The 12156-nt window shown below is 36.4% G+C and overlaps 1 protein-coding gene across 1 annotated transcript in view; it reads left to right on the forward strand.

Annotated features, from left to right (window-relative positions):
* LOC126198553 (dual specificity mitogen-activated protein kinase kinase dSOR1) overlaps positions 1–12156 on the forward strand; it is a 75308-nt gene that overhangs the window by 51527 nt on the left and 11625 nt on the right. Inside the window, exons 3-7 of the mRNA XM_049934976.1 lie at positions 140–252; positions 2566–2677; positions 2776–2952; positions 3032–3215; positions 9684–9865. Coding sequence (XP_049790933.1) covers positions 140–252; positions 2566–2677; positions 2776–2952; positions 3032–3215; positions 9684–9865 — 768 coding nt within the window. The remainder of the gene's footprint in view (positions 1–139; positions 253–2565; positions 2678–2775; positions 2953–3031; positions 3216–9683; positions 9866–12156) is intronic.

The raw sequence follows: 12156 nt of genomic DNA on the forward strand, positions 1-12156 counted from the left end.
CTTCTGCAGGATTGGTTACTATTGTTCATAAAAATTATGTTGTGTTAAAAAATATGTTCATTGCAATTAAACAAGCATTTTGTGTACTCATCATTTCATGTTAAATATACAGATTCTGGCATTACATTTTCTTTTGCAGCTAATTCATCTTGAAGTGAAACCTGCTATTAAGAAGCAAATTATTAGAGAGCTGAAGGTTCTCCATGAGTGCAATTTTGCTCACATTGTTGGGTTTTATGGAGCATTTTACAGGTACTGTGGTGTTTATCAAGTTATACGACTGTGACATATTTTGCATGTTCTTGATACATTATGACAAAAAGAGAGAGAGAGGGGGGGGGGAGGTGACACGCCATGAAGGAATTATTTGAATAGGATGAAAATTGGTGGATGTGATTTACATGTACAAACAAACAAATGACTAAAATTTCAGAAAAATTGTATGATTTATTCAAGAGAAAGAGCTTCACAAATTGAGCAAGTCGAGAAAACATTGGTCAAAAACATTGGTCCATCTCTGGCCCTTACGAAAACAGTTGTTCTGCTTTGCACTAATTTACAGAGTTTTTGGATGACAGCCTGACAGCCATATAGCCATGAGCAATGGGTCTGGGGTGCCTTTTCTTTTCATAGCAGGTCCCATTAGCTTATATCTGCGGCACCCTTACAGTACAGCGGTGCGTCAACAATATTCTACGCCCCATTTTGTTGCCCATTATAGCAATCAATCCTGTGCTTAAATTTCAGCAGTACAATGCCGCCCACACATGGTAAGAGAACTTAAAGTATGGATACGAGGTGCGGCTAGAAAAAAAACTGGACTGATGCTGGAAAAAACATTTATTTACAATTATTTACAATTTCATGTTATCTCCTTCAATGTACTCTCCTCCTCGGTCTCTACACCGCTCCATACGAATTTTCCACTGTTCATAGCAATGCTGCAGATCATTTTCGGTAAGTCCATACATTACTTCCGTCGCTTTTTCTTTTACTGCTTCAACAGTCTCAAATCTAGTTCCTTTCAAAGCTGACTTGACTTTAGGGAAAAGAAAAAAGTCACAGGGGGCCAAATCAGGTGAGTAGGGTGGATGATCTAAGATGGGAATGTTGTGTTTTGCCAAAAACGTCTTCACTGACAACGCACTGTGAGCTGGGGCATTGTCTTGGTGAAGGATCCATGACTTTTTTCTCCACAAATCATTCTGTTTTCTCCGTACTCGCTCACGTAGGGTAGCCAGGACGCTAATGTAGTAATACCGATTCACTGTTTGTCCCTCTGGTACCCAATCAATGTGCACAATCCCTTTGATGTCAAAAAAAAAAACAATCATCATTGCCTTGAATTTCGATTTTGACATTCGTGCTTTTTTTGTCGTGGAGAACCAGGAGTTTTCCAATGCATCGATTGGCGTTTAGTTTCGGGATCGTAAGTAAAAAACCACGATTCATCGCAAGTAATAGCATTTTGTAAGAAGGTGGGATCACTTTCAATGTTTTCCAGGATGCCAGAACAAATCATTCTTCGGCGTTCCTTCTGTTCAATTGTGAGACACTTTGGAACCATTTTTGAACACACTTTGTTCATGTTGAAACTTTCATAAAGAATCTGCCTAACACTTTCCTTGTCAACTCCTGTTAACTCAGACACTGCTCTGATTGTTAAACGGCGATCTTGTCGAACAAGTTTACCGATTTTTTCAATGTTTGCATCAGTTTTTGCTGACAATGGTCTGCCAGTGCGAGTGTCATCATTGGTGTCTTCGCGGCCATCTTTAAATCGTTTAAACCACTCAAACACTTGTGTTCGCGATAAACAAGCATCGCCGTACACTTGTTGTAACATTACAAACGTTTCACTTGCAGATTTTCCTAGTTTGAAACAAAATTTGATGTTAACACGCTGTTCTTTCTGTACACTCAACATTTTCCGACGCACAGACAAAACGTCAACTACTTAAAACAGACGCCACGGGCAGACTGAGTGCAGGAGGCAGATGAAACTCGAGCAGTAGGCGGATCGAGAGTCACGTGACAGGCCACGCGACTTTCAGCCTTATTGCATTCGTTTTATTGTTTCACCAGTACTAGTCCAGTTTTTTTCTAGCCACACCTCGTATTATGAATAGAAACCTCGACCAGCTTGGGGTTTTGACAGTCTAACATGCCAATTGGACAGAATTTTGCACGATATCCCTCAGGAGGACATCCAGCAACTCTACCAATCAACGCCAAGGTGAGTAACTGCTTGCATATGGGCCAGAGGTGGACCAATGCACTATTGACTTGCTCAATTTGTGAATCTCTCTCTCTTGAATAAATCATCCAATTTTTCTGAAATTGTAATCATTTGTCTGTCTGTACATGTACATCACATCTACTGATTTCCGTCCCACTCAGATAATTCCTTTGTGGTGCATTGTTTCTTTTGTCTTAGAGTGTATATGCTGGAAATTTGTTTTGGACCTATTTTGTGCTAGCGGAATTGTATTTCACTTAACTTTTTGTTAAAACTATCATTACATTGGCAAAACTGTGTACATTCGTGTGCCTTTCATTTTATAGCGATGGCGAGATTAGTATTTGTATGGAGTACATGGATGGTGGTTCACTGGATTTGATATTGAAGAAAGCAGGCAAGATCCCAGAACCCATTCTTGGAAAAATTACGTCTGCTGTGAGTGTTCAGAAAGTGTTATGTGCTTCCATTTGGTATAAATATCTCTGTATATTATCAGATGTTGAACAATGAATTGTCTCTGATTGAAATTTCAGGTGTTAAAAGGATTGAGCTATTTGAGAGACAAGCATGCCATAATGCACAGAGATGTGAAACCAAGTAATATCCTTGTAAACAGTGGTGGAGAGATTAAGATATGTGACTTTGGAGTGTCTGGTCAGTTAATAGATTCTATGGCCAATTCATTTGTAGGAACAAGGAGCTACATGTCGGTAAGCTTCAACATGGTTGTGCTGGCTGTGTCACTGGCCGTCTTTTTCTTACTTTTAATGCATTTCGTGTGTTGAACAGCCTGAACGTCTTCAAGGAACGCATTACTCAGTCCAAAGTGATATCTGGTCATTGGGCTTGTCTTTGGTAGAGATGGCAATAGGAATGTATCCTATTCCACCACCAGATGCTAAAACACTTGCAGCTATCTTTGGACCAAAAAGAATTGAGAATGGTGATGCACCTCCACAGTCTCCCACCCACAGTGAGTTTACTGTACTCTTTACATTTGATAACAGAAATAAACTAATCTTAGTTATAACATTAGTAAAAGAATTTCTAAGATGGTCGTTCACTCCTGACAGAACTGCTAAAGCTGACTGCTCTTCCCTATAAAACTACACTTTGTCTTTCACAGATTATGCAAATTTTATGATTTTGTTAGTAGATTTAATAAAAATGGAGCACTATTGAAAACCGTAACTTAAATGAACTATGTTTATGAAAAATATTGCACACGACAAATTGAATGCATCACTGTAGTAACTAAATTACTAATTGTATAAACTATCGAAAAACTGAAAGTAAAACAGTATCTCTTCCATATTATTTGTGGCAGCAATTATACATTGGTTTTAGTAAGATTCATAAATAAGAACACTTCATTTACTCCTCATAAATGGTTAATGGTGCATGAATTATGAATTAAAACTGAAAGTAAAAGGTCAATGATTAAAAGTTGAGAAAAATCTCTGTTTTGGGGAAATCTGTATTTACTAGTGATTTTCACGTTCCATGTGTCATTTGCGTGATAGAGTATAATGATGTGGAATGAATCATTTTGTATTTACATCAGAAATTAATTTGTAAATATGACTACATGCTGTACATTTACAAGGATATAATTATTGTTATTGTTTTCGATTATTCCCATTTAATGAGAGCGTTTGAACTTGAATTCCTTTATGATTGATTGTGTTTTTTCTGAGCCCAAATTTTCTTCATGTGTTCACTGTGTTGTATCTTTCGCCCCGCTGTCGATTTGCATCCTGGTCTCTTCTGTGTTGTGGTGTGAAATTTATGTTTTTTGATGATGTTCCTGAATTCAGTTCTATTTTCTGCATCGTTTACTGTTATGTGTGCTTGTCTGAGGTCCTCTTCAGCTTCTTTTATCCATTTTGTTTTTCCCCTGCCTGAGTTGATGACTTTAAGAATTTGCTTTGAAATTCTGTTTTCATTCATCCTGTGGACATGTCCGTAGAACTGCATTCTTTTTTTCCTTATTGTATCTGTAATCATGTCTGTGTATTTATATACTTCTGATGTTGGTCTCTTCTTCCAGATTTCTTGCTCTTGTATCGGGCCAAAAATATTATTATTATTATTATTATTATTATTATTATTATTATTAAGTAAACAGATGTGAGCTAGTATTTCCTACCCACCACATTTTACACTTTACAATAATAGATTTTCTTCTGTGGATTATGGGAGTTGTCAAGGAGCAAATTTTTCAGTTTGTTTTCAAATTCTACTTTGCTTTTTATCAGAGATTTTATATTATTCGGTAAGTGATAAAAAATTTTAGTTGCAGCATTGTGCACATATTTTTGTGCTAAAGGCAACCTTAATGTAGAGCAATGGATGACATTTTTTCTTCTGGTATTATAATTGTGCCCATCATTATTCCTTTGGAACTGCAGTGGATTATTTATAAGAAACTGAATAAATATATATCGAAGTAGTAGTCAAGATGCCCAGCTCGTCAAACAGATGTGTGAAAGATGATAATGACTGAGCACCACAGCAAGTTTTTGAGCAGTGAAGACTTTCTTCTTCAAATATGAGTTAGCCGCAGAACATTATTATAATATTACTTTTCATTTCCTTGCTTTGAGCATTCATTCAGTCACGAAGTCAAGTTTAGCAGCTGTGTCATAGATGTTGGTTAGTCGTTTTCATTCAAAAAGTGTTTACAAAAATTATTAAGTAACTTCTTTGAGGTCTGGGCTATCTAGTTCTGAATCAGTAGAAGTCGTTAAAAGTTTGGGCAATTCGGGTCTACCGATTTTCATCTCATCTCTGTCAATCTAACCATAGTTGTACTCTGAGTAGCGTTCTTCATAGTTTTATTATTGAACAGAGTGTTGTGTTGGGATATAACTTAGTCTGAATGAAAGGAAATCTGGCAACGGTAAACATGAACTATGGTAGTGCCTATTCTGGTTAATATACAAACTACCTTCAAATTTGTCACATATGTGGTGCCTATTACGACAAAAGTATGAACTGCATAGGAATTTTTGGCATATTATTTTGGAGAGAGAGAGAGAGAGAGAGAGAGAGAGAGAGAGAGAGGATTAACTTTGATATGCAGTGAGACATCATCAAGTGGAGTGTGGAATGTGTAGCAATTTCTGAAATGGTAACTAGGTTGTGAACTAATAGCAAAGCCTAAACATTTTAAATACAAATATAATTCCACATACTTTTGACATCTTTTGTGAAATATGTCTGTTTTTGAGGTGTTAAGGTGGAGTCAACAGCACAGTTAAAATTTGACTGTACATTTCACATTTCAGTATCTATGTTTTGTAAACACCTTTGGACTTCTGCTAATTTTTTGATGTAAACATAACAACTCTCAAATGTATTTATGACCTAGAACACCAGATAGAAAAGAAATTCACCAAAAGAAATTTAAACAAACTATAACCCCTTATTTTTCATCAAAAATATGGACTGCCGAATTGTTTATGAAATGTAAAATTTATGTATATAACTCCCAACTTTACATTTTCCTGCTATTTAAAGCATTCTTTAAAAGTTTGGCAAAAAGTATAAAAGAGCACTTCCACTGTAGAATCACAAACATACAGGGTGTCCCACTCAAACCCCCCTGATTTCAAAGACCCAGAAAAAAAAAAAAAAAACACAGTAAATACGGCAATGAAAAATCCACCACATTGTAGACCATCTCAAAGAATTTCTTTATTTATCATCAGTACACCTCTACATGCAAACCATTTGTAGCACAAAGAATATCGAGTCTATATTCAATTGCTTGACAATTTCTTTGTAACATTTTCTCTGTTATTGTTGCAATCACATTTGTGATACGATGCCGCAACATAGGAATATCATCCACTTTGGTTGCATACATGTGGTCCTTAACGAATCCCCACATGAAAAAATCAAGCAGCATAATGTCGGGTGATCGTGGTGGCCAGGCAATGGGTCCTCCGCATCCGATCCAACGATTGGGAGAGTTCCTATCCAGGAACTTGCGAACAGCTGTTGACCAATGTGGCGGAGCTCTGTCTTGTTGAAAAATGATGTTGGGTTGCAAGTCTTGTTAGAGCAGTTTGTGTACCCTCAGATACACATGTCCAGATACACTGACCCATTCACTGTTTGTTCCGCAAAGAAGAACAGTCCAACAATCCTGTCGTGCATTAGTCCGCACCAGACATTTAGTTTAGGGCTATCACGAACATGTTCAATGACAATGTGCAGATTTTGCGAACCCCAAATCCAAACATTATGCTTATTCACCCTTCCTGATAAATGAAAGGGTGCCTCATCTGATGATAAACATCTTTCCAGGAAGCTGGCATCCACATCAGTACACTGCAGCATATTCGCATCAAATTGTTGTCGGCGTGGTTTGTTGTTCAGCATCAGATGTTGCAGAATTTGCACTTAGTAAGCACTCATACGAAGATGCTGGTGAACTACACAATGCAATGTTGATTGAGGTACATAAAGTTGCCTAGATGCTTGACGAATTGACTTACGTGGGCTTTTGAGAAATGTTTGATGTCCTCCACTGTCTCTTCCGAAACTCCATTACGTGCATCACCAGAATGTTTCAGAACACGTCCTGTTGCCAGAAACTTCCTATACCATTCTTTAATTTTTTTCACATTAGGTGGATCACATTCATACACACGATGATAATTTCTTTGCACAGTAATTGGTGATTTTGTTTCTGCAAACCACATTACTGCTTGCGCGCACTGCTATGGAGTCACCATTTTCACTTCATGCGACCATGTCGCACTCTGACGATGATACTTGGTACTTCTGATATGGGAATATAAATTCTTTGAGATGCTCTACAATGTGATGCATTTTTCATTGTCGTATCTACTGTGGTTTTTCTCTCCTGGATCCTTTAAATCGGGGAGGTTTGACTGAGACTCCCTGTATTTGGGTTTGGCCACAAAACTTTATTTTTATTTATTTTTTTAAAAAATGTGTCATTAGAAATGACACTTCTACGGCATGCAGGCCGACAGGATTTAGATTGTGTCCTGCATAAGGCACAGTTAGTAAGGCTGGTTGTGGCCATTCGTGTCACATATTTTGATTCTCGCAAACTCCCTCATCAAAACCGATAGGATATATGCCATTGGCCCACAATTGTTAAATGTGACAAGAAGCAAGGTTTCACAATATAAGTAAAGCAAAAAATGCAAACATTGTCAGTGTGTAGTTACACCACATAAATATTTTTTTATTTATTGCTGTCGGTCCGTCTGTCTATCCGTTTGCTAAAAATCCATTTTCTCAGCAAAAGGTTTGAGGTAACAAGTTGTGGTCCCTTGGGAGTGCAAAAATTTGAGCATTTAAGTCAATGCAATCAAAAGATATGACCATATATGTCATATATTGTGATACCATCAAATGAGTTGAAGCTGACAGAAGAGTTCAAAAAACGTTTTATGTTAAATAACTACACATTAATGGCAAAAATTCTTTTATCTTGGTTGTTATTTATACTGTTTGAAAGTTCTTAGTTTTTAGCAATGCCTAAATATACAGTATGCTGAGCCTCTGTCTGAATACTAATTGTTTTTGGAAGGATGTACTTTTTAACTTTTTTAATTAGCTAAAACTTGTATTTGTGTGACTGGCATAAAACAACTTGTGTATCTCGATCTTCACAATGACACCTGGATCAATGACAACAGTTAATCTATTATACTTACCTATTTATAGACATAAACACACAAATAAAAATTCGCAAATGCTTGGTGGTATGGGGCTGAAGTTAGTAGTAGTAGTTTTTTTTTTTTTAAGGCTTATGAACAAACAGCTATGACTCCAGTGCGAATCTCTCTTAATTAATGCAGCAACAATGTGAGACAGTGACTGCAGAAACAATTGTTGATAACAGTCAAGTGGTTGAGTAGGAAGTTATTGTTGCAAGTGTCTTTTTATTATCTTATGAACTTGTTTTGTAGATTGCAGTTCTGTTTATTGTCTCACACAGTTGAGACCCTAAGAATTGTTAGTGTGAAAATGCTGTGTGTGCACAAATGTAAATCAGATGAATTGAAGAAATGTAGCCTGGCAGTTTTAGAATTGTCTCTCACAGAAATTTTTAATGGAAAAATAAGCATTAACAAGAGTAACCGGATACATAAATTTCCCAAAGGAATCCTGGTAAACAGGATTCATGGTCATCATGGTAAAACACAGGGTGATCAGACAGTTTTTAGTGCTAAAGTAATAGTGTGTGTGGGTCTTCGGAATTTCATAAAGCAAATTTGTGACCACATTTTTTTTTATCCGTAAACTTTCTTTATATGCTACTCTGAAATTAGTATTAAAATTTTAAATATTGTGCTTGATTTATTTTTAAATTATTGATAAAGTTTCAGAATAATTAGTCATCCTAAATTCACTCACCTGTACATGTAGATGAACTATCTATGTACATGTTGGGCCTGGTGGTCTGCTAGTAAAGCACGTGTCTGGAAACAGAGTGGTCACAGAATCAAATCTCAGTTGGATAACAGAGTTTTCAGTCTCTGCTTTAACCTAGCTCCCGGCACTCAACAGCGTGAGGAATCACTAGAAACAACATGTGGTCTAGATTCTATACTGTGTGTTTTTTTCGCCTGGTTAATTAAATGGGGTAGGTTAGGGACATTGCAGGAGGCCATTGAACTACTTGGAATTGTTGTTGTTGTTGTTGTTATTTAATGTATGTATCTTTACACATTCATATTTTCCTGCTAAGTTTGAGTCACTATCGTAGCCTTTGCCATGACCATTGTGAATGTCCAGGCTGTCACTACTCAGCTTCTGCAGTTTTTCTTCTGGTAATCCCCTTCTGATCTTTTGGTGACTTATGATGAAGTCAGCAAAACTTTCTTCTACAGAACACTCCCCATACTTAGTGTAGAACTACATAATGATTTAAATCATCTGTTCTAAATGTGCCTTATCCATAGTGCAGTCAAACATAATAGAGAAGTATATTTTACCTTGCTCATTATCTCAGATTGTACCTTATTTCCCAAAATTTCTACAAACTTGTTTGGAATTTTTGGAGAAAAATAGCTTGGAACGTGTTTTCCAGTTCTTACATTTTCTATATTCTCAAACAGTTGAGAATTTATTGTGGTTAACAGTCTTGAAAGTTTTCAAAAACGCACCAAAGTTGTTGTCACAGATGAAATATGAACCACCTTCTAATGGTAAATTGTTCCTGGCATAATCAGGAATTATGCCTACAGTACATCTGAGAACACTATTTCACTTTTCTTTTTACTTTTTCACAATTTCTTCAGGCACATAGCTTTTATAAATTTTATCTGAAGAAATTGAACTTCATGATATTGCTTTGTTTTTTACATGTGACATATCTTAGCTTCTGTAATTCTGAACATTTAGAATACATAAAAAGGTATGTTAATTTGCCCTGGTTGTATCCTAACAGGCAACTTCCAGCAAGGCACCAATGGCCCTCGTCCAATGGCAATATTTGAACTTCTCGATTACATTGTGAACGAGCCACCTCCAAAGTTACCATCAGGGATATTCTCTGATGCCTTCAAAGACTTTGTTGACAGCTGTTTGAAAAAGAATCCATCAGAAAGAGCAGATCTCAAGACACTTATGGTGAGAGCTAAGTAGAACAGTATCTTATTACTCTTAGCAAAATAGTATATTTGGTTCTATATGTGTTGTTGTCAGTTTAATCAACTACATTTTTGTAATTCCTGTTGAAATAATAATAGCTCCATGTAAATCACTGATTTTTTTCAGAGACAAATTTAAAAATATTGTATCACTGTCTTTTTAGGTATAGGTACTAATGTCCTTAACTTTCCACAGCTGTCATGTAACCAGATTATTACTAATGAAGTCTTCTGTATAAGCAGTCTTCATTAGTAAAGAGTTTTAAAGCTGCTATAAATTAAAATTATGAGACAGAATTGCAGGCCAATATTTATTTGAAGAGGTGAAATACTTAGTATTATTGACAGACATACATAAAAGTAAAATGAATTGTCCTAGCTTTTAGAATCATAACTTTTTTCTTCAGACAGGAAAGAGGGATGAATTCGGGGAGGTTAAAAAGAAAGGGTAGATTACTTATATCCCTGTAGGAAATACCTGGTCAGTCTCTGTTGCCTCCTCTTTCATATTTGTCGCCCCTTACCCTAACTACTTTCTCTCATCCTGGGGTCTGAGTGCTTCGCTTTCCTTTCCAGTCTTCCCCAACCTATACCCTAATTCCTCTGTGAGGACTTTTTAAAAAACTTGTGCAAGTGTCTGTCAGCATTACTAAGTATTTTGCCTCCTGAAGGTAATGGTGGCCAGCTCTCTAAACATTTTTCAAAATCCAGGTTGTTTGATTACACGAACACAAAAGAGGGCATCATGTATAAATGAATGGTGGGTGCCACATACGCAACTGAAAAGATAATACCATCACACTAGCTTTTGAGATAACTCTGTTCTTTTAGCATCATTTTTTAGTGTTTGAAACATAAATGAAGGAGATAGTTTGAAAAATGTTGTTGAAGTATTGCTTTCAACAAATATGCAGACCCAGTTATTGTAATATGAAATATTTTTAAACTTTGGTTTCTCTCTGTGGTTGCTAGTTCCTTCTGTTATTGACTCCAGAGGAACAGTTGCTCAATACAAATTCCCTTCAAAGAAGAACCACTTCTTCTGGAATGTTACATGTGTTTGAGACTATGACACTGTTGCTCAGTTTCAAATGTCAATGAGTTAGTATGGCCAGTTTCCTTTGGACATTATGATTCACTATGCTGCACCATGTTACTAATTTTAATGTCAGTTATGTATCAGTTGCTGGGAGACTATATTCCTAAAAAGTCTAGTGGTGTGCTGATTTCTTAATTACTTTTGTAGAGTTGCCCTTTTTTGTTTTCTTGGTTTATTTCAGTAAATGAAAAAAAAGTTTCATCCAGTTTCTTGAGCCCACAGCTGAAACCTAATGGCGATACAAAAAAAAAAAAAAAAAAAAAAAGACAGATTCATTAACATTGTATCTAATGTACAAATAAATTCAAATGAAATTGGAGTTTGAAAGCCTTCAATACATCTCTTCAACTCATTTGTTCCTCTTGAGGCTAAAATAAGTAGTCTTTGTTCTTTCTTTATTTACTCACAGTAACGTTCATTAGACTTCTGCTTGTCTACCCTGTTTCGGCCCTGCATGATATCTTTTATCATCCATGTCTTCATAAAATTAAAATATTCCGCAAATGTTACTTCTACTCTGATTATTCTTTTTTTATTCCTTGGTTTCCTGTCGTATTCTTCAGTCAACATAACTATATATATTTCGGCAGTCCATCTTTCTTCCATCTTCAGGAGAGAAGCTGCTGCTGATGCTATTGAGTCCTCTGAAAAGTGATGCCAAGACTGCAAACCATTATTCAATATAGGCCGCCGCACCATGCTTGGTGCATGTGCCATCAATCACTGGTGCTACTCCCATCACTGGGCTTATGGCACCACCCGTAGTTGATGTCTAGCAATTTATCATCACAATCCTTTAAAAATAATGGAAATTGCACAAGAGAAGGATGACAATTCTCACTATCTACTATGCGGTCACGTAATTGACTGGTGCAACAAATTTTTTGTGGAACATTACAACATCATACAGAAAGAATTTTAAACAGCTAACTGATGATGAAAGAGCAAAAAATTAAAATGATTGACAGACAGTTTGTACAGGATTCATTGTTCTGTACGCAAAGATACACTTCACGCTATGTTTGCTGGCATGGAGCATGTGGTGAAACTGGGGGTACACATTATTACAATCAGTTGTGACAATTTTTTATGGAACTGAATGAAGATTATGGAGACTATATAAATTACTGCAAAGTTCATTGGTTAAGTCAAGGGGCATGCTTGGAATGTTT

This window comes from Schistocerca nitens, chromosome 8 (assembly GCF_023898315.1).
Source record: "Schistocerca nitens isolate TAMUIC-IGC-003100 chromosome 8, iqSchNite1.1, whole genome shotgun sequence".
NCBI classification, from domain to species: Eukaryota; Metazoa; Arthropoda; class Insecta; order Orthoptera; family Acrididae; genus Schistocerca; species Schistocerca nitens.